Below are 23,403 nucleotides of genomic sequence, written 5' to 3'. Positions count from 1 at the left end.
AGTTCATCATTTCTCTGGAAAGAGGAATTCCAGGAAGTGAAATAATAGCTGGCACCTTTCCTTCTTTATTGTAGTCTCTGGCAAACATCGATGAAGTTGTGAACAAAATTAGACTGAAAATAAGGTAAGTAACACCGTGTGATTATTAATAATTAATGAAAGTATGCTGTTCATTTAGTTAATCACATTCTGGATCACACTTATCTGTAAGAACACTAAAATCTCAAGTTTGCTGTAGATGGTAATCATTTTAAAAATAGTATTTTTTTCTGGGTTTCCATATGAGCCTTGTGGCAAAGAACTTGATTCTTTGATCAGTCTTCAATTATTTATTTTAAAAAAAGGAAGGGGCTTCCCTGGTGGCGCAGTGGTTGAGAGTCCGCCTGTCGATGAAGGGGACACGGGTTCGTGCCCCGGTCCGGGAAGATCCCACGTGCCGCGGAGCGGCTGGGCCCGTGAGCCATGGCCGCTGGGCCTGCGCGTCCGGAGCCTGTGCCCCGCAGCGGGAGAGTCCGTGACAGTGAGAGGCCCGCGTACCGCAAAAAAAAGAAAAAAAATAAATAAAAGAAAAAAAAAAAAGGAAGGAATCTGTAACAGGCTGTTCAAAACAGTTGATTATAAAAGGAGACAAAAGCATTTCTGCTACATTTTTAGTGGCTTTATTTCCCTAGCAGATTTACCCTTTTTTTTTTTTTTTTTGTATTCCCGAGGCTTAGGTACGAAGCTGGGCTTATATATCCCTTGGCCATGTATCAGCTAACAATGTGGTCAGATCTGCTGGTTGGTGTGGGTGGTGTCCCAGGACTAAACATTGTGATTAATCTAGGATGTCTAGGGTGGTCATCAGATGTCCTTTCTGCCAAATAGCCTTATTCTGGTTTATCCATGTCTGAATTTCCAGTTTTGACACATGGTAGATACTCAAAGTTTGTTGTAATTATTATTGTAATGGTTGATGTTATTACTTTAAATATAGTTTTTTTGTTGTTGTTTTTTAACTTGTGATGAGGAGAAGCCTTCATTCTGAATCCAGGAGATGATTTTTTTTTCCCTGACAACCTTTGGGTTTTTAGGTGAAGACCTCTGCCATTAATGTTTTGTTCAGTTGGGTGCCTTAAAAAGTACAAAGAAGGGACTTCCCTGTTGGCGCAGTGGTTAAGAATCTGCCTGCCAATGCAGGCGACACAGGTTTGAGCCCTGGTCCGGGAAGATCCCACATGCTGCAGAGCAACTAAGCCTGTGCGCCACAACTACTGAGCTCATGTGCAACAACTGCTGAAGCCCGTGCGCCACAACTACTGAAGCCTGTGTGCCTAGAGCCTGTGCTCCGCAACGAGAGAAGCCACCACACTGAGAAGCCCATGCACCACAACGGAGAGTAGCCCCTGCTCGCCGCAACTAGAGAAAGCCTGCGCACGGCAATGAAGACCCTATGCAGCCAAAGATAAATAAATACAAAGAAGCCTGTTGATTGTTTCGGTGGACTTTAGCTGTAACAGCGGTAGTAGAGACCGCTAAGTTTTATAGGGTTTGCACAGAAAATGAAAATTCCCCCATGATCCAAAAATCACTTGCAAGGGGATTCCCTCGCTGTCCAGTGGTTAAGACTCTGTGCTTCCCAACCTAAGTGTCCATCAACAGATGAATGTGGATAAAGAAGATGTGGCACATATATACAATGGAATATTACTCAGCCATAAAAAGAAACGAAATTGAGTTATTTGTAGTGAGGTGGTTGGACCTAGGGTCTGTCATACAGAGTGAAGTAAGTCAGAAAGAGAAAAACAAATACTGTATGCTAACACATATATATGGAATCAAAAAAAAATGGTTCTGAAGAACCTAGGGGCAGGACAGGAATAAAGACGCAGGCGTAGAGAATGGACTTGAGGACACGGGGACGGGGAAGGATAAGCTGGGACAAAGTGAGAGAGTGGCATGGACTTATATATACCACCAAATGTAAAACAGATAGCTAGTGGGAAGCAGCTGCATAGCACAGGGAGATCAGCTCGGTGCTTTTTGACCACTTAGAGGGGTGGGATAGGGAGGGTGGGAGGGAGATGCAAGAGGGAGGAGATATGGGGATATATGTATATGTATAGCTGATTCACTTTGTTATACAGCAGAAACTAACACACCATTGTAAAGCAATTATACTCCAATAAAGATGTTAAAAAAAAAGACTCCATGCTTCCAATGCAGGGGGCGCGGGTTCGATCCTTAGTTGGGGAACTAAGATTCCACATGCTACGCGGCACGGCGCGGCCAAAAAAATCCCAAAACAACAACAAAAATGAAAATCACTTGCAAGCCAGTTATTTTCAGCTTTCTCTCACCATACCTTTAACGGTTCTTCAAATGAAAAATGACATAAATGACATAAACTGACATAAAATTCTCTGGTTGAGATGCCATTAAATGGCCCCTGTTAAGCTGCAGGAGAAAGAGGAAGTGGGGGCCACAGATCTGCCTCCTGCAGATCAGGGCCCAGGTGGCGAGGCATGGATTTCATATAGCACCTGCTCCTCATCCCTTTTAAGGTTCCTAGGATGTTACTGAGGAAGGATTTTGTGCGGGCTACTTTGAATTCTCTGGCTTGTTCCCATAAAGTTTCAGCAACTTTGTCATTTCTGGTTTACTCCATGACAAATACTAAAAGTTACATTGGTCCTTTTGAATGGCTCTGAACATTAAGTGAAAATAGCCTTTTAAAAAATAACAAAGGTGACTCATCAGTCTGTGCTGGGCTTGGCTTCTACACTACTGTTGCTGCTCCCTCACTGAGGTCCAAGTCCTCACTCTTCCTCCTGTCATCAGACATCTTTGTTTTTTCTTCTGAGTAAGTAGTGCAATCTGCAAACATTGATGGGTATGTTAATTAATTAAAAAAATTAATTAATTAATTTAGTTTTGGCTGAGTTGGGTCTTCATTGCTGCACACGGGCTTTCTCTAGTTGCAGCGAGCAGGAGCTACTCTTCGTTGCGGTGCGCGGGCTTCTCATTGCTGTGACTTCTCTTGTTGCAGAGCACGGGCTCTAGGTGCGTGGGCTTCATTAGTTGTGGCACGCGGGCTCAGTAGTTGTGGCTCGTGGGCTCTAGAGCACAGGCTCACTAATTGTGGTGCATGGGCTTAGTTGCTCTGCGGCATGTGGGATCTTCCCGGACCAGGGATGAAATCCATGTCCCCTGCATTGGCAGGCGGATTCTTAACCACTGTGCCACCAGGGAATCCCAGCTTTTTTTCTTTTGGTCAACCTGGAATCAAGATTTTTTTTTTGAATTTTTGAATTTTATTTATTTTTTTATACAGCAGGTTCTTATTAGTCATCCATTTTATACACATCAGTGTATACATGTCAATCCCAATCTCCCAATTCATCACACCACCACCCCCGCCACTTTCCCCACTTGGTGTCCATATGTTTGTTCTCTACATCTGTGTCTCAATTTCTGCCCTGCAAACTGGTTCATCTGTACCATTTTTCTAGGTTCCACATACATGCGTTAATATACGATATTTGTTTTTCTCTTTCTGACTTACTTCACTCTGTATGACAGTCTCTAGATCCATCCACGTCTCTACAAGTGACCCAATTTCGTTCCTTTTTATGGCTGGGTAATATTCCGTTGTATATATGTACCACATCTTCTTTATCCATTCGTCTGTCGATGGGCATTTAGGTTGCTTCCATGACCTGGCTATTGTAAATAGTGCTGCAGTGAACATTGGGGTGCATGTGTCTTTTTGAATTATGGTTTTCTCAGGGTATATGCCCAGTAGTGGGATTGCTGGGTCATATGGTAATTCTATTTTTAGTTTTTTAAGGAACCTCCATACTGTTCTCCATAGTGGCTGTATCAATTTACCTTCCCACCAGCAGTGCAGGAGGGTTCCCTTTTCTCCACACCCTCTCCAGCATTTGTTTGTAGATTTTCTGACGATGCCCATTCTAACTGGTGTGAGGTGATACCTCATTGTAGTTTTGATTTGCATTTCTCTAATAATTACTGATGTCTAGCAGCTTTTCATGTGCTTCTTGGCCATCTGTATATCTTCTTTGGAGAAATGTCTATTTAGGTCTTCAGCGCATTTTTGGATTGGATTGTTTGTTTTTTTAATATTGAGCTACATGAGCTGTTTATATATTTTGAAGATTAATCCTTTGTTCATTGATTCGTTTGCAAATATTTTCTCCCGTTTTGAGGGTTGTCTTTTCGTCTTGAAGGAATCGAGATATTTTAATGATTTGTATCCTTTAACTTTTTTTGCTAGGAGACTGGATGACAGCATTCGAACTGTTGTAAGAGGTCAAACAAATGTGGGGCAGGATGGCCGGCAAGTAAGTAACTTATTCCTTTGTATTAAGTATATCCCGATTTCTTCAAGACCCCACAACCAAGTGACCAAAATATTGATCTGCCTGCTTACAGAGTACTTCCTTAACTGATCTGCCCCATACACAGCGGGAAACTTGCATGACTTGTCCCACTAGTAGCAGGGGGAGGCTGCCCAGACCAGCCATGAGCTGTCACTCAGCATCCCTTGGACCAGAAGCATATATTGTAGCACAGCTCACCCAGGTCCAGGGTTAAATGCACGCTAAAATGAGAAAACAGAAGTTTCCTTGGCTTTCTCCTTATTGTCGGACGTCTCTGAGCCCTCCTTTATTTTGTGTACTGTGGCCCAACAAAGTTGCTGCATTTATCTATCTGCTAAGTTGTTGGGATTTTGATATTAGTTTTTTTTAAAAAAATATTTATTTATTTAGGCTGCTCTGGGTCTTAGTTGTGGCATGCAAACTCTTAGTTGTGGTACGCACGCGGGATCTAGTTCCCTGACCAGGGATTGCACCCGGGCCCCCTGCATTGGGAGCACGAGTGTTACCCACTGGACCACCAGGGAAGTCCCTCATATTACTTTTGTTGCTGCAAAAGACAGCAGTAACCTGTGTGTCAAAAGACATTATCAACAGAGTAAAAAGTCAACCTATAGAATGGGAGAGAATATTTGCCAATCATATATCTGATGAGGGATTAATATCCAGAATATTTAGAGAACTCCTAATATTCAACAACAAAAAAGCAAACAACCTGATTAAAAACTGGGCAAAGGACTTGAATAGACATTTCTCCAAAGAAGATAATATGAATGGCCAATGAGGCCACGAAAAGGTGCTCAGTATCACTAATCATTAGGAAAATGCAAATCAAAAGTACAGTGAGGGCTTCCCTGGTGACACAGTGGTTGAGAGTCCGCTTGCCGATGCAGGGGATGCAGGTTCATGCCCCGGTCCGGGAAGATCCCACATGCTGTGGAGCGGCTGGGCCCGTGAGCCATGGCCACTGAGCCTGTGCGTCCGGAGCCTGTGCTCCACTATGGGAGAGGCCACAACAGTGAGAGACCCGTGTGCCGCCAAAAAAAAAAAAAAAAAAAAAAAAGTACAATGAGAGTGGGACTTCCCTGGTGGTGCAGTGGTTAAGAATCCGCCTGCCAGACCTACTAGAGAATGGACTTGAGGATATGAGGAGGGGGAAGGGTAAGCTGGGATGAAGTGAGAGAGTGGCATGTGACATATATATACTACCAAACGTAAAATAGATAGCTAGTGGGAAACAGCTGCATAGCACAGGGAGATCAGCTCAGTGCTTTGTGACCACCTAGAGGGGTGGGATAGGGAGGGTGGGAGGGAGGGAGATGCAAGAGGGAAGAGATATGGGAACATATGTATATGTGTAACTGATTCACTTTGTTATAAAGCAGAAACTAACACACCATTGTAAAGCAATTATACTCCAATAAAGATGTAAAAAATAAATAAAAGAAAAAGAATCCGCCTGCCAATACAGGGGACACAGGTTCAAGCCCTGGTCTGGGAAGATCCCACATGCCGCGGAGCAACTAAGCCCATGCGCCACAACTACTGAGCCTGTGCTCTAGAGCCCGCAAGCCACAACTGCTGAAGCCCAGGTGTCTAGAGCCTGTGCTCCACAACAAGAGAAGCCACCGCAAGGAGAAGCCCACGCACCGCAACGAAGAGTAGCCCCAGCTTGCCGCGACTAGAGAAAGCCTGCGCACAGCAACGAAGATCCAACAAAGCCAAAAATTAATAAATAAATAAAGTGTTTCTCTTGGAAAAAAACACAGCATTTATAAAAAAAAATGTACAATGAGATACCACCTCACACCCATTAGGATGACTACTATCAAAAAACCAGAAAACAACAGGTGTTGGCAAAGGTGAAGAAATTGAAATGCTTGTGCACTGCTGGTGGAAATGTAAAATGGTAGAGTTGCTGTGTAAAACAATACAGTGGTTCCTCAAAAAATTAAAATGAATTATCATATGATCCAGCAGTTCTTCTGAGTATATACTCAAGAGAATTGGAAGCAGGGTCCTGGAGAGATACCTGTTACCCCCATGTTCATAGCAGCATTATTCACAATAGCTTAAACATGGAAGCGACCCAGGTGTCCATTGGCAGATGAATGGATAAGCAGAATATGGTCTGTACATAATTGGAATATTATTCAGCCTTAAAAAGGAAAGAAATTCTAAAAAAAAAAAGGGGGGGGGACTTCCCTGGTGGTCCAGTGGTTGAGACTCTGAGCTCCCAATGCAGGGGGCCCAGGTTTGATCCCTGGTCGGGGAACTAGATCCCGCATGCTGCAACTAAGAGCCCACATGCCGCAACTAAAGATCCCGCATGCCGTAACTGAGGATCCTGCATGCAGCAATGAAGAGCCCATGTGCTGCAACTAAGACCTGACACAGCCAAAGAAATATTTTTTAAAAAAAAAAAAAGGAAAGAAATTCTGGCATCTGCTATAGCATGGATGAACCTTGAGGACATTATGCTAAATGAAATAAGCCAGTCACAAAAAGACAAATAGTGGATGATTCCACTTATATGAGGTACTTAAGAGTAGTGAAAATCATAAAGACAGAATGTATAATGGTAGTTGCCAGGGGCTGGGGGAGAACGGGGAGTTAGTGTTTAAAACATGTAGAGTTTCCGTTTTACAGGATGAATTATGGGGATAGATAGTGGTGATGGTTGCACAACAGGTCAATGAAACTGTACAATAAAAAATGGTTAAGATAGTAAATTTTATGTTATGTGTATTTTACCTCAATAAAATTTTTTTGAAATCAAGATGGAAATAAAGTTGATATATTGCAAAAAAAAAAAAAGAGAGAGAGAGAGATAGTAGTAACCTGACACAGCTATAATTCCTCATACCTAGTTTTGTTGCCTAGCAGGCAACTGTCGATTCATTTCAAAGTTTTATAGTTCTTTTTGGATCTAGCTAAGGAGGGCTGTTGGAAGGGGATGCAGGGGAGAAGCATTGTACGGGGAAGAGGTATTCTTCAGTGACTGGGGGGCCAGATGTTATCTGTTAACCATTTTTCCTTTTCATCTGGATTCTAGTCTTCTGCTTAGACGTCCTATTTCAGAATTGCTGTCGTAACAGAAGTGCTGATCGTGCCCTGTCTAGTCTTCTCTTACAGTGTCCGGCCTGCCCTCTTCAACAGTAATTCAGTTAGGTCGGCTGTGTGCGCCTCTCAATTCTGTTATTTGTCCTGTTTTGACATTATTTAGTATATAGCCAATTTTTTTAAATGTTCATTATGCTGCCCAGATTTTATGGGGGTAGCGTGTAGTCCTATGATCGCTCATATTCCGGTTTCCTCTAGTAGCTCACAGGTGTTATATAAGTCTTTTTCCTTTTCTCTTATATGTTTAGTTTTATCCGCTTCTCTATTTTTCCTACATTTTGTGACTTTCTTTTTCCTCTTACTCGTCATCTTCCGTTGGCCTGTTTGTAAGTAGTCTACCTTGTAGTCATCGTCAATATTTGTGTGTAGACATCTTAGTTTCCCGCAACTGATCCTATTTCCTGGCCTTGCTTGGTTCTTAGTCCTTATTGCTTTGGTTTTTGTTTATTTAGGTCTCTCCCATGAAGTGTCACCTCTCTGGCAGGTGAGGCCTGTGTAAATAGGGCCCTTAGACATAACAAAGAGTAACAGGGTAGCCGGCCAACACTGTAGCCTCATTCTGCTCTTTCACTTTCCGACCTATGTCTGGTCATGTCATCTACACAGCCCACAAGCCCCTGTGGGCTCTCTACCAACTTCAATCCAAGTTCCTTTGCATGGCATTGAAGGCCTCCATCTACCTTTCCAGTTTTGTCTCCTGCTGTGACCCATCCACGCTGGAAGCCTAGTGCTCTCCCAAGCATGCCCTTTGCTTTCTGGACCTGTGCTTATGTTCTTCTTTTTGCCTAAAATGCTCTCTCTCCTCTTTTTCTTCCAGTAGCTTCACTTCAAGATCATACCCAGTTCAAATACTACTTCCTTTATGAAATTTTCTGTTTGGCTCAACAGTATATACCAAAGGAATCAGAGTTTTAGAACCCGAAGGGACCTGGAACTTATCTGGTCCACTCCTCTCATTTCACAGATGAGAAAATCGATCCCAGTATCCATCAGTTAGATGTACAGTCTCTCTGTCCACGAACTCCCACAGTCCTGCGCCCGTGCTTTTGACTTGGCTTTCGTGATCTGCTCTGACTTATCAGTGAATACATCTTGTCCCTTTGGCTCGTGTATAAGGTCCTTGAGGCAAAAGCTGTATCTCTCTCATCTTGGCATTTCTCAGAACACATAGGCCACCTGCAATAACATTTTATTCAACTGTATTGAATATTAGGTCTGTGGGAGAGTATTTATTATTTGTAAGTAAACAAAAGCCCTCTCCCATAAAACATCATTTTGACCAGTGTGTGTGTTCTTTTAAAGATGTTTAAAGCTTGATTTGTTTATGACTAGTCCCAGCTTACTACTATTTGAAATAACACTACTGTTTAGTGTGTTTCCGCCTATATTTAGAAAGGCTCACTAGAAACCTTGAAATACTTCAGAGAGTTTCAGGTATTTACAATTCCAAGAATGTGAAAATAAAGTGAGTGATTCATCAGCACTTTCTGTTGGGTCATGCTGTGTAGATATATATATCTTTTAGTTATTTATGTTTTAACCTGTGGTCACAAACGAGCGTTATTGGAGAGGCAGGCCCAGAATTAGACAGCCTGGAGGAAAGTCGGCCCTCCCCACCTTCACATGTTAATAGGTTACAGGTTGCTGCAGCAAAGGCAGGCCATATTTCAGAGAGCAAGACCACATTTCAAGAATGTTTAGATAGCATTTCAATCTGTGATGGAATTTGGTATCCGTCTCCTTAGCATCCAGACAGAAAGGAAGCCCAGAAGAAGTAATTGCTTTTCCTGTCATCTCCTCCATCTGTGTTTTCCAACAGCTTGTAATGCAAGCTGAAGGAGAGACTTTTTTTTTTCCCAGGGAGCTTTTGAGTCCTATCCTTGTCATCTCCTAGGGGTGAGAGCCTTGCTGTCCAGCCCCAGCCGGCCGGTGGTTTGCTAAAGAGAGACTCCATTTGACTGGCATGGACTCGGGAGAATTATGGATGTTCCAAAATATTGAGTTTTTAGGTCAAGAGGCCCCAGTTTCCCCTCTTCCCTGGAACGGAGGAAAGGTTTGCTTTCAGAACTTGTTTCCGAAGCTTCTGGGGAACAACTCAGAAGGGGAGAGCAGTAATATGGGCAAAAGGAAGTTTTCCTTTTATACATTTCATCTTGATTGTGTGCGTCTTGAACAGATATGCTTTGTAATCCGTGTAAATAGGGGAAAGTGTTGACTTCACATTTGTGGTGTCTTAAAAGACATCTTTAGCAGAAAAGTTCTTTTTGGAAAGCAGTGTTTCTGACTCAAAAATTATTTGTGGAGAGGGAGTGATTTAGAAATTGAAGACACAGTGAGTCAGTTGCTTTAGTTTCTCGAAATTTCTGAAACACCCGCTGCCTGGTTAGCACTCTGCTGCACGTTTTGGAGAGCCTTCGATGTCGACCACCTCCTATGGGGGCAGACTTGAAGTGGTCTAGTCTGTGACCTTTTCTAACCAGAATGTGGTGCTTGTACAAAATTAATCCAGCACAGAATTCTCCCCATTTTTTTTCTTTTTTTTTTGCGATACGCGGGCCTCTCACCGTTGTGGCCTCTCCCGTTGCGGAGCACAGGCTCTGGACGTGCAGGCTCAGCGGCCATGGCTCACGGGCCCAGCTGCTCCGCGGCATGTGGGATCTTCCCGGATTGGGGCACGAACCCGTGTCCCCTGCATCGGCAGGTGGACTCTCAACCACTGTGCCACCAGGCAAGCCCTCTCCCCATTTTTATCTGTTGAAATCATCAGGCAAAAGCTTTAATTAAATGCCCACATGTTTGAAAGTTTGTGGATGAGATGAGTCAATTCAGTAAGTACATGAGCTGATATGCTTTGAAACTTACACAGCTTCCCAAGAATTAAAATGGACAGCTTGAACAGAGGTAGAAAGAAAGGCAAATAGAGGAGTGGGTTAGAAGAAGAAAAAGTTAGCATGTGAAATTTCAAGAGTGGCCATACCTTTATCAATTCCTAGTCAGCTCACTGAGAATCGCCAAGAGAGGATAGTCATGGGGCTTCCTTCTGGGTTTCCTTCAGTGTCTTGTGTGGAGCTTGGCTATAATTTAACTATTGCATCACAGCAAGACTAAGGTTTGGGAGAGGAAGAAAATTATTATTGCCATCTTCAGTTCTGCTCACTAAAACTTTGATTTGGAAGAAGCATTAGATAATTGTAGAACCACCTCCCACCCGGTTCAGGAATCCTTTCTATCACATCTCTGACATTTCATTTTTCTGTTTCTGCTTGGATTCTTGCAGGGATGGGGAGCTCACTACTCTGTTGTTCCAAGGACTGTCTGTTCCAGTTTTGTACAGCTTTATTTTTATTTTTCTAATAAATTTTATTTATTTATTTAGTTATTTATTTTGGCTGATTGGGTCTTTGTTGCTGCATGCGGGCTTTCTAGTTGCAGCGAGCGGAGGCTACTCTTCGTTGCAGTGCACGTGCTTCTCATTGTGGTGGCTCCTCTTGTTGCAGAGCATGGGCTCTAGGCACGCAGGCTTCAGTAGTTGTGACACAAGTGCTCAGTAGTTGTGGCGCATGGGCTTAGTTGCTCCACAGCATGTGGGATCTTCCCGGACCAGGGCTCGAAGCCGTGTCGCCTGCATTGGCAGGCACATTCTTAACCACTGCGCCACCAGGGAAGTCCCCTGTACAGCTTTAATTGTAAGAAAGTTCTTTTTCTTACACTGAATTGAAATAGTAAAATAGACCTCACTGGGGCTTCCCTGGTGGCGCAGTGGTTGAGAGTCTGCCTGCCGATGCAGGGGACAAGGGTTCGTGCCCCGGTCCGGGAGGATCCCACAGGCTGCAGAGCGGCTGGGCCCGTGAGCCATGGCCACTGAGCCTGCGCTTCCGGAGCCTGTGCTCTGCAATGGGAGAGGCCACAACAGTGAGAGGCCCGCGCACCACAAAAAAAAAAAAGAAAAAAAAAATAGAAAATAGACCTCACTGTAACTTCTCACTGGTCTTAGTTCTGACAGCTGTACAGGTGTAGACCTAATCCCTGTCCCTTATTATAGCTTCTAAAATTAAAAATGGATATTATGTTCCTTTCCGAGCATTCCTTTTCCTAGGCTAACCACTCTTAGTTTCTTCAGCTCTATGATATGATTTCTAGACCCTTTATCATCCTGGTTGCCTTGAAGTTTGTCAGCATCCCTCCTGGACATGGGTAGACATACTGTGTGAACATACAGTGGGACAGTTTACCTCCTTGTTCTAGAGTGGGCTTGTTAACTTGGGAACTGGGAGTTCAGGGGGGTCTTTCAACTCCCAGAAATTAATTGTAAATTTTTATATGGATAGACATATGTCTGGAGAGAAGACTCATTGATTTTTCTAGATTTTCTAAGGAGTCTGTGACACAGTTCTTCCATTACCATGGATTGGGTGACATTTTTGGCAGGTGTATCACACGGTGGGCCTCTGCTGAGCTGTCAGGTATCTGAAACTTCCAGGTCAAGAGTTGCAAACAGATGCCCACAGAGCTAAGAAAGTTACCTAAATTGGCTCTGGCAGGTCAGGACGCATCTGCGGGCACCCATTGTGGGAGTGGATGCCCTGTCTAAAGGAGAGAGCCACAGCTCATTCCTCACCCACTGTTGTCATGTCTAAGCACAGACATGGAGTTTGCCAGATCTATCAGTTTTTCAAGAGAAGCCGGAAATTTGGATTTTTACGTGACTCTCCCCAATTTTTAAATGTTGGTTTAACGTTTTTCACAAATACTTCAAAGGCCAAACAAAACACATCTGTGGGCCAACAGTTTGCAATATCTGCAATATTTTTTTCATACGAACTGCTTTTAAACTCTCCCCTCTTCTGTTTTTTTAAGGGATTCTTTGAAATTAAGTGCTGGACTTTATGTGTCTCACTCTTGGTTTCATCTTGCCAGTTCTGCCTGATTGTTCCAGCCTGTTGAGACCTTCTGGAATCTTGATGACCTTCCCATTTATCATGAGCGGATTTGCCAGATGGGCCTTCTATGTCTTCATTCAAGTTGCATATGAAAAGGTTGACCAGGATGGGTTCAGAGTCACGTGGCATGCTATTAGAGACTTCTCATTTTTCTCTTCTTATCCTCATTTTAGTCAAAGTGCCAGGCCCAGGGGACAAAGGATTGTTTTTCCGGTCTTCGGTATCCGTCCAAGGCTGTGTTTCTTAATTTTTCCATGTTCTTCGTTTTCCTCAGCAAAGGAGGCTAATCATACTTGCCTTCTTCTCTTTTACGTAGAGATATCGTAAAGATTTATTAACTAAATCAGCAAAGCATGTTGCCTTCCAAGGAGAAAGTGTTCTTTGCTTTTCACCCTCAAAATTAGTATATCATCTGAGTCAGGCCTTAGAGCAAAAATAACTGTGCTCTCCAAGACCCTGAACTAGGTAGACGGACTTCACAGTACAGCACCGATCTTCGTCATGTGGCATTATCACTTTGTAATTGTCAGCTCTCTTGCAAGACGGCTTGAATCTTCCCCTCCATCATTTCAAATATATCCTTTCTCTCATCTTTTCTTTGGGAGGAAAATGAAGCCCATCGATGGAAGAAAATAAAGGGCACTTAGTAGTAAAGGGACCAGGATTTCCCTGGTAGCGCAGTGGTAAAGACCTTGCGCTCCCAGTGCAGGGGCCCAGGTTCGATCCCTGGTCAGGGAACTAGATCCCACATGCATGCCACCACTAAGAGTTCGCATGCCACAACCAAGGAGCCGACGAGCCACAACTATGGAGCCCACCTGCTGCAACTAAGGAGCCCGCCTGCCACAACTAAGACCTGGCACAACTAAATAAATTAATTTAATTTAATTTAAAAAATACTTTAAACTAGTAGAGGGACCATAAATAGTTTGGGGAGGAAAAAAAAAGACAACTGTCACTTGCTTCCTTCTACTGAAACATACTAAATCTGAAGCAAGTGAGCTTTTTAAAATGTAGGCTCAAATTTTTCCATTTGTGACCGAGAATGGTTAGGCATTTTTTGGTTTCTTTTAGATTTTTTTTGAATTGTATTTTTCAGACTGCAGACAGCACTGAATGAACTTCAGCAATCGCTAAGGTGTGAGAATGGCCTGGGAGTGCAGCACGCCTTGTGATTCAGTGGGGCAGTGCTGAAGTCAGGGTGTAGTTGAGTCTTTTGCAGGGGCCAGCGCCCCTGGTTTTGACTGGGACTCTCCGCCATTCCCCAACCAGGATTTCTTCCATCGGGTGCAGAGGTCAGGGCTGGCTTGCTTTTGTTTGATAAGTTGCATCCAAGTGAGTGTTCAGTTTCCCATGCTTCTAGTGCACTGTTGGCTGTAGTTGAGGCAAGGACTCATAGCATGTCCAGTATCGAGCACTACAGGGGCTAGGTGCGGTCGTATCACTGTACTTCATCTTTTTGACTGCCCATGAGCCTGTATAGTGCTTTTAGGCAGAAGGACATGTCTGCTGCATATTAGAACCTCCTGCCACTTGTCCTCTAAGGTTTCTCATTTTTAGACAATCTGTAGGGAATCCAAACAGCTATCTTCTCTCTCCTCTATGTACAGGACTGAGCATTGTTTTTGGATTCTCTAAGGATTGGGGGAATTGGACACTGTCCCTAATGTGACATTAGATGGCAGCCTGGTCAAATGAAAAAACCTGAGCCTTGTATTTAAAGTTTGGCTCCTGCCACTCTCTCTATCCGTATGACCTTGGACAGATTACTTCTTTGAACCTCAGTTTCTTCATCTGGGACATGGAGATGATAATACCTACTTCAGGGAGGTGGGGATTCGAGTTAACTAATTAAAAACACCAAGCACAACATCAGGCTCAGTCCTGTTTAGCAAATGGCCGTAATACTGCTGCTGCTGGTTATGAGGTAACCATTGGAATATCCATGTTCCTAATTCTGTGCATCCAGGCATTTCTCAAGTTCCGGTGGCTTTTCCATCAGCTCCACTCCTTTCCATCCCTACCGCCCTGCTTTGAAGCACCTGTAGGTTTCCTTCCTCTGAAAGCCTCCTTACTGTCCCCTGGTGTGCTGTTCTTTGTGAATGGAAGTCGCAGCACGGCTTACCCGAGGCCCAGAATTGTTGCATCAGAGGTAGTGAAAGGCTCTGTTCTCTTGTTCTGTCCTTAAGACTTACCTCGGACATTTGCCAGGCTGCCCCTCACTCAGAGTTTTAAGGCTTTAGAGAGGTGGGTTCAGGCAAGGGTGAAGGTTATCAAGGCTTCTAGCCTTTCCTACAGTGCCCGTTAATTTCCTGCACATCTGCACCCCAAAGGGAGGCTCTTTCTGGTCTCCCCCTCTGCCTGCAGGTTTTCTCACGAGCACCCGGTGCAGGTCTTGGAAACGAGCCCGAGAGGGGTGCAAACTGCTGACTATGCAGTTCCCAGAGGTTCCACGCTGTTGCACTAGCCCCACACTTGGCCCTTAGCAATTTGTTAAAAACCATAGTTGATTCCTTCCTGTCCGCTGGGATAGCATCTGCATCTTCCTCTTAGGCTCTGCCACATATGAAACAGTTCTTGGGTGTCCCCATCTCTTGGATTTCAGGAGACCTGGTTGCCTTCAGCTCTCTGATGGGTTCAAGAAATGTTGTGATTTTGCTGTTTATTTTTTTTCTCATTGTTAATGTTAGAGCAACACTCGAGCTTTCTGCATCTTGGGCAAAAGCACAACTGACCAGTGGATTTTCATGTAACATAGTATCAGAAGTTCAGTAATGAGATTTCAGATTCCACATTGCAACCAATCTTTAAGAATCTAGCACTCTTCCTCAAAAAACTTAAAGTAGAACTATCGTATGATCCAGCAATTCCACTCCTGGGTATATATCCGAAGAAAATTAAAACACTAATTCGAAAAGATACGTGCACCCCAATGTTCATAGCTGCATTATTTACAATAGCCAAGATATGGAAGCAACATAAGGTATCCATTGACAGATGAATGGATAAAGAAGATGTGATATATATATATATGGAATGGAATATTAGTCCTGAAAAAAGAATGAAAAATTGCCGTTTGCAACAACATAGATGGACCTGGAGGATATTATACTTAGTGAAATAAGTCAGAGAAATACAAATACTGTGTGTTATTACTTATATGTGGAATCTAAAAAATGATTGAATATAAGGAAACAGAAACAGACTCACAGAGTGGTTACCAGTGGGGAGAGGGAAAGGGAAGGAGCAAAATAAGGGTAAGGAATTAAGAGGTACAAACTACTATGTGTAAAATAAGCTACAAGGATATAGTGTACAGCACAGGGAATGTAGCCAATATTTTATAATAACTTTTAGTGGAATATAATCTATAAAATTTCTGAATCACTATGTTATACACTTGAAACTAATATTATAAATTTTATGGAGTATAATCTATAAAATTTCTGAATCACTATGTTACACATTTAAAACTAATGTAATATTGTAAACCAACTATAGTTTGATTAAAAAATTTTAAAAAGAATCTCCCACTTTCCAAGTTTTGATGTAGTTTCAAAAAGGATTATCAGTAAGTACCTGAAAAGGATATTAAAATATTTCTTTCTTTTCTAACTGCAAATCTGTGTGAAGCCAGATTTTCATCATGTTTTTCAACTAAAACAACTTATCACAACAGATTCAATACAGAAGCATATATGAGAGTCCAGGTGGCGTCTATTAAAGCAGACACTAAAGATATTTGCAAAGTCACAGAGACGATGCCGCTCTCTCAAGAAATTTGTTTGGAGGAAATAGAGTTATTTTTCATAAAAACATGTTATTTGTGTTAACATGTAATGGGTTTATTATTGTTATTTTTAAATGGATTAATAGATAAATTTTTTTTAACTTCTCAGTTTTAATTTCCAATATGGTATAGCTATAACTCACATAAAATCTCTTTGGGGCCCTCAGTAATTTCCAAAAGTATCAAGGGATCCTGAGATAAAAATTTTTAGAAATACTCTTTCTGAATAATATTTCAGTGTTCAATACGTAGGAATGGCAGGCAGTTCGTTCTTGATTTTAGTGACTCTAATTAGTGTATTTGTTCATTCGCTCCTACAGAAAGTCAGTGCTTTCTCCATGCTGGGCTCTCTTCTAGGCACTGGCGATAATGCAATGAACAGAGCCAAGACCCTTCTCCTCTAGAGCTGACACCAAGTGTGAAGGTCTCTCGTTTCCAAATTCTCTATTAAGGACTTATCCTCATGACCTTGGTTCACTAAGCCTGTTTGCCAGAAAAGAGATGTTGAATTTTATCATATGCCTTTCCATCTTCTTCTGATAGGAGCATATGGTTTTTCCATTTGATGATTAGCTTAGTTTTGTTTTGTTTTTAATATTTAACCCACCTTAAATACCTGCTGAGTCACGGTGTATTGTCCTGGTTATGTGTATCTGGGATTTTCATTCCTGTTCAAAAACTTCATTCCTTTTTCACAACTGAGTAATAATACTCCATTGCGTGTGTATACCACATTTTGTTTATCCATTCATGTGTTCATGGACGTGAGCAATGCCATAATGAACACTGACATACAAATATCTGAGTCCCTGCTTTCAGTTCCTTTCAGTATATACCTAGGGTGTGGAATGGCTGGATCATATGGTAATTTTTAATCATTTCAATATTTAATCTCCTTCACATTAAATGGAAATGGAGACTTTTTTCCATATTTTTCTGAACTTTAATATATTCTTCCTCTAGACAAGCCTGTTTTGTCTTCATTTAATCCATACAGACGATGTGTTTCAGATTAGTTACAGGCTTAAGTTTTTGTGTTCAGTACCTAATAATAATACTGCTGCCTTCTCTGAAAAAGAAAACTACCATGATGATTTCTTTTAGTTAGCATGTCCAGCATTTGGACTATTTCCTTCCTGACCTTAGAAACACATCAAATCCCACTTGTGTGCAACATGATTATTGAAAATGGTTTTAGGAAAATAGTATTGCCAAGGAGGAACACTGAAGTGTATTATTCTTCTGAGCCATCTCCATGTACATTGGCACTCTACAGGAGCCAACAAAGAAGGTCAAGCATAACTTTTGCCATCTGCTTGTTCCCGTGTTAAGGGCAGTCACAAGTTTAAACTGCAGTCTCTGCATCTAAAGAGGAAAGTGCTATTCATCACGACTGTAGCTGCTCTGGCTGTTACCCAGGTTACTCTTGCTTTTGACTGCTGGTTGTTAGTGATGGAAGGAAAATTCCACCCTTAGTTTGAGTTTGCCCGTGAGAAAAATTGCAGTATTGCTGCTGACAAGGTGAAGCTTTCTGGGTTTTAGATCCTTGACAGGGGAAGTCATCCAGGTGTGTTTGAACAATGGATGGGAATTTGAAACTATGTTACTTCATGTAAGAACTTGACCTCCTTTTTTCTCTCCCTTCTCTCATCCATGGTTCACAGAATTTAGAGCAGCGTGAATTCAGTTCTGTGGTGGTTCTGTCAACATTTCCATTCATAAATCCCTATTTTCAGGAGTCTGTAACATAGCTGTAAAATGTCCTTCACTCTAATTTGGACTCTAAGGTCTCCTCTGGAAGGAGATTAGTTTTGCCAAACCAGAGATAATGCCTTTTTAGTCTGTTTTGGTTTGGTGTTCTATAGTTGTCTAAATCAAAGCTCTAAAATATACAAGACACTTACGGTCATTCAGATAGCATTGGATCACATGCCAGGATTTCTGATTTTTGTTTCCATGGTACATTGTGGACCCTCTGAGCAGATGCTGTGTTCACCTCTAGGCATTGTATGTGACACCTAGAATTTGCATGTTGGGCAAACTACATGAGTGTCACTCTCATAATGGCCCCCAACCAGAAGGGGGATGTTTCTTCTACAGATATACTTAAAGATAGGTAAATCTGATGGTCCAAATACCATCTTCTATAAAACAGAAGAGGTGAATTGAAGGGTCTTTACCCCATCTCCGACCTAGTTACTCACCCTTGTCTTCTTGTCATACTTCTGAACTCTTCTTGTTCTCAGTCACATGAGAACAGTAGGGACAGAGAGCCAACTATTATTCATATAATACCATTTATGCGAAGCCAAGTGCTATACTTTTTTTTTTTCATCGAATACTTGGAGATTCTGATATTTGGAGATTTTGGTTTCTGGATTAGCATCTTGTGGTCCAGTTCCAATACACTTGTCAGCCCTGTAATTACCCAGATCTCTAGAATGAAGAAGGTACTGCTGGAAGACTAATGTGTCATTCTTGATAGATTCACTATAAGCAAAGACACATTTTGAGTTGCTTAGGCAAAAGGTACATTTTGATTTGTTTGTCTTAATATATAGTGCTTATGTTTTATTACAATATAAATATGTTTATCTTGGGGAATGCCCTGGTGGTCCAGTGGTTAGCACTCAGCACTTTCACTGCCAGGGCCCCTGTTTGATCCCTGGTCAGGGAACTAAGATCCCATGAGCCGTGAGGTGCAGCCAAAAAAAAAAACCCCCCCAAAACAAAACAAAACCAAAAAAGCAAATAAACATGTTTATCTTACGTTCTGCAAAACATTGTTGCATCGATTACTTAATCCTCACAAAGATGTGAATTAGGCCACATAGATGTTATTCTCCCAATTTTACAGATGTAGGAACAGGCTCACACAGGTTCTGTGACTTGCCCCAAATTACACTGGGTGAGCTAATCACAGGTCCAGATTTTCTGATCTGGCCTTACCTGTGTATACCAAATTCTCTTTTGAAACAGGGACAAACTTTAAAAGCAGATTTGGGAGCCACTTTTTTTCCACTGCAGAACCTGGAAAGTTAACTGGTTCACAAGGGAATCCAAACAATGACAGTGACTGTGGCCTCCTTAACCAGCTGGGCCCCTCTCAGCATGAAGAGAGGAACTCCAGGAGGGAAGGAGAGAACTGAGCACCTGTGGTCCTGAACACATGGGACCCGATCCTGAAGGGAAGTGAAACAGGAAGAGAAAGTCATCCAGATGAAACCCCAAGGCGGGCCGTAGCCTAAAGGGCTTTGGCACAGGAGGTGTCTCTGCAAAGCAGCTGAAGGAGCATCCAGAAGTCAACCCCAGATGAAGCCCTGAATCAAAACCCGTAACACAGATGAGAGTTACTGTGTGACTGCAGTGGCAGCTGGGAAGTCCTAGCTATTTGCGGGAGATAGTCCTTTGTTAAACTCAGGCAGATTGTTCCTTTAAATGTGCCCCCATCTTCTACAGTATTGCATTTCTGTACCTTCTATTCAGCAAAGCAACTGAGACTCTTGCTTGAATTTTTCCTTGTCCAGCTCCATTTGGAGTTGTTGCTTTAAATGCGCTCATCCTCAGGGGTTGCATTTCATCAAAGGAGGCTGTGCTTGAGTGCATTCCCCCCTCCCCGCTATTTCAGGAGGAACAGATTTTAAGTTACAGGTGATAACAGGAATAAGCAGAACTTTAAAATCTAAATGTTTAGTCTTGTTTGGGTACTGCTGAATTTGTGTCCCAGCCCTGTCTTACAATTTTAATTTCTGGCTTGTTTCCTAAAAACAATAAAAATGAACTCTTTGGTTCACATTTTCAGTGGATGTGGTTTGCAGACATCGTAAATTAAAGTAACAGGTGGAACAGAGCATTTTAACAAATAAGGTGAAAATTACTCCTTTTGCCCTTTATATTCTTTTGGTTCACAAACTTGGAAAGAAATCTGTGCTTTAAATAAAGCCCCTTTATACTCAAGGTTTCTGAATGGGCTAAGGAGGAATTAACGTTAGCACCAATGCTTTGCCTCTGATGGGTGCCCGTCTGGCATTTGACCGGGGCTGCCAGGCCTGGAAGGTACCTAGTGTGTTCAAGGACACAGAGAAGCGTGATGCTGTGCACATGCAGCCGTCCATGGCGGTGAGATCCCTGGAGCCTCTGCTCCTGTTTAGCACCATTGTGGGGAATGGGCTGCGTTGTTTTTATCGCTGAGAGTTCTTAAAGCACCTCTGCTCTAGCCGGGGATGCCTTGTTTCCATAGCAACAGCTCTCAGTGGTACCAGGCTAGCCAGTAGTGTCAAAAGAAGGGACATTCCATAAATAGAGGCTACTTACCCGTAGGTGTCTGCCTTTAGTGGATGTCACAGGGCACTTTGTTCAGGGCTCATCAGATGTGGTCGCCCTCAGCAACATTTTTGCGGAGTCCTTTGCTTTCCAAATGATCCTGGCATTCATACTTCTTTCTATCATTCTCATCTTCTAGTTATTTGTTTCTTACGTATCCCTCACAAGCTCTTTAAAGATGTGTCCCCATCTGCAATCTTTTTCTCTCCGTATCTAGCTTAGTGCATATAGTAGGCACTCACTTTTTGTTGACGGGGTGAACAAAAGATTGAAACTTTTTTTCCCCTGGAGAATGGCTCATTTACAACATGGTTCAAGGAGACCACCCTCCGATCCATGAGCCACTCTTGTGTGTGTGCCTGCCGATGTTGAACTTAACCAGCCTATTTGCAAAGCTCTGAAATACGGATCGACAACCTTTGGTTCTTAGAGGGACAGTCTCATCTGAAATGTCACACTCTATCTGGGAGATCTGGGAATAATAATTACCATTTAGTAAACCCCTTCTATGAGCTGCATCCTCTGTCAGGATTCTCTCGACTGCAGAAGACAAAACCCCAGCTCAAACTGGCTTAGGCAAAAGGGGGATTACTTGGAAGCCTCTTGTGTCTTGTTTTGAACAGTCAGTCTGTGAAAGAGTAGTTTCTCAACTGGGCTTTTCAAACAGCGGAAGGTGGCCCTGGAATACAGCTCTGGGTCTTCCTGTCTGTGTCTCTCTGGGAGTCGGCTTCACTGTCTCTACCTGGAGACCAGCTACTATCTAACCTAATTTCACATCGTGGGGATGCCACCACCAGAGAGAGAGAAACTTTGTTTCCCAATTCATTCTGGAAAATCACAGAAAAGCTCCAGGTGGCCCAGCTTAGGCCTGGACTGCCTCTGGGACAGCGACTCAGAACACAGTGAGAGGAAGACTCCCCGGAGGAAGGCAGTACTGAGTAAACAGTACCCAAGGTGTTTACTGCTAAGCCCTGTTTTCCTAACAAGTCTCTGGGTTGGGACTATTGTCCCTGTTCTAGAAATGATGAGTCTGCGCCTCCTAGAGGTTAACTGGCTTACCAGAGATCACACAGTAAGTGGCAAGGCCGGCATTTGAATCCCAGTCTGCTGATTCAAAAAACCCCTGCTTTTTACTAAAACAGTACATTGTTTTTCCAAATAATAGAAGGGAACCGGCAGACAGATGTAAAGTTGGACCACAGAAATGATAGCAGAATAAGTGGGAAAATATCGTTTTCTTCCCAGTAACCTTGAATATTAGCACCTTATTTTTTTTCAAAGAGCAGAATGCCATATTAGTTCTGAAAATGATCAGCCTCTTCCTCCTTCCTGTAGTGGCAGCAAATGGGATCTCAGTTTTAAATCTCTTAAAGGCTGCCCGTGGACTCACAGGATAAAGGCAATATAATTCTCTCATAGAGCAAACTGCAAAGTTTGATGCATCTAAGAGCCAGAGGGGATGTTAATTTCTCAAGGCATTTCCATTGGCTCGGATCCGCTCTATCTACACAGGTGGCTGACACAGTGCTGGGAAGAAAAAAGAGATGAAAGAAGAAGAAAGCAGTGGGGTCTGTGCCAGGTTCCATGCTGCTTATCTTCTGCGCACGTGACCTAGTGTGGCTTTGGTAGCCTGTTCAGAGTCTACTTCAGGAGGCAAGGAAAATTAAGAAGAATGGTTACAGTTAGTGATGCACAAAAATACAGAGATAGCATAATTGGTTCTGCTGAGTCTTCTGGGTCAGCTCGGTGGGTCGCCTTGCATCCCATGATTGCAGGATTTGAGTTAGTAAAGAGGACGACCACTGCCTCCTAATAGCACCCTCGCATGCAGGCTGCAGCCACGCTCCAGTGCTCGATTCAGAAACTCCGGTAAGGGTGGGTTGAAAGCAGACATTTTTGGGTGATTAGTTCTGTTTTTAATCCACATACAGCCTGGAATGGAAAAGTAGCCACATTTTATTTTAAAGAGTGTCTAGGGACAGTGCCAGAATCTTTCTTTCAGCACATTTTCTGATTAGCTAGGTATAGAAGTATTTTAGTGTTACTTAAAAATAAAATCTTAACCTTTTATAGGTCTTACGATCTTTCCAATTACAAAACACTCCTCTTCCTGTGTGATTGATTTTTAGACATTAGATATCAAATATTAGGGTGTGTGTTGAGAATGGACTTGCTGACGGAATGAATGCTTCAGAAGAACCTTTTTGACTCTGGAAAGTGAATTATATTAAATTTCCTCGACTTCAGTGCATTGTTATAACAAGTGAAAGTATTCCAGCCTGAAAAAAAAAATCTGGCAGACAGTTTGTCTTTCTTTAAGACTGTGAAATGTAAGATTGTGTGAGTCTCACTTGTTTGCTGAAAGAAAAAAGTGGTACCTTGAGCAGAGACAACTCTGGTAGGATGCCAGATGGAGAGTAAGAGAAAAATAGCGATAGAAACCCTTTCTCTGAGAAAGGATCGTGGAAACTTCTTCAGCCCTGAGATCTAAGTATAGAACTGGCCCTTTTTGCCTTTCTTAGCTGAATGTCATGTGTCTTAGAATGTTTGGCCAGAACATGATGGCTACAATCCCATCAGCACATCCTTATACCATGACATGACCAGCAAGATCACAGAATTTCATGCAAGCTGTGCCCCAGAAGGTGCGCAGTTGCCGGCAAGGGCCTCTGTAGTGCTTTCCCGTGCCACGAGGCAACATGTTTTAGAAGGTTCCGGGGGGTTAGAATTTACTCACCCCTGGCAGCATCAGGAGCCTTAGATTCCACATGAGCCAAACAGGTAACAGTTGCAGAAAGTGTGATGCTGTGTTTTTGAACCACTGCTTACAGTTGTGCCTGGAGTTAGG

General features: G+C 42.7%; 1 protein-coding gene across 10 annotated transcripts in view; it reads left to right on the top strand.

Annotated features, from left to right (window-relative positions):
- The window catches only part of VPS53 (VPS53 subunit of GARP complex), a 139,781-nt gene that overhangs the window by 6,226 nt on the left and 110,152 nt on the right, over positions 1-23,403 (top strand). For 9 of the 10 annotated variants that reach the window (XR_009537732.1, XR_009537731.1, XR_009537729.1 and 6 more), the window contains exons 3-4: positions 75-124; positions 4,277-4,343. Coding sequence is in view for 1 of the 10 variants with exons in the window: in XM_060135395.1 (XP_059991378.1) it covers positions 75-124; positions 4,277-4,343 (117 nt within the window). In the remaining 9 variants the exon portion in view is untranslated. Of the gene's footprint in view, positions 1-74; positions 125-4,276; positions 4,344-12,442; positions 12,539-23,403 lie in introns of those variants that run through there. The other variant, XR_009537737.1, reaches the window with a different exon arrangement.

This window comes from Lagenorhynchus albirostris, chromosome 20, assembly GCF_949774975.1.
Source record: "Lagenorhynchus albirostris chromosome 20, mLagAlb1.1, whole genome shotgun sequence".
NCBI classification, from domain to species: Eukaryota; Metazoa; Chordata; class Mammalia; order Artiodactyla; family Delphinidae; genus Lagenorhynchus; species Lagenorhynchus albirostris.
Note: the sequence above shows the minus strand (reverse complement) of the source record. Positions and strands in the feature narration are given on the sequence as shown.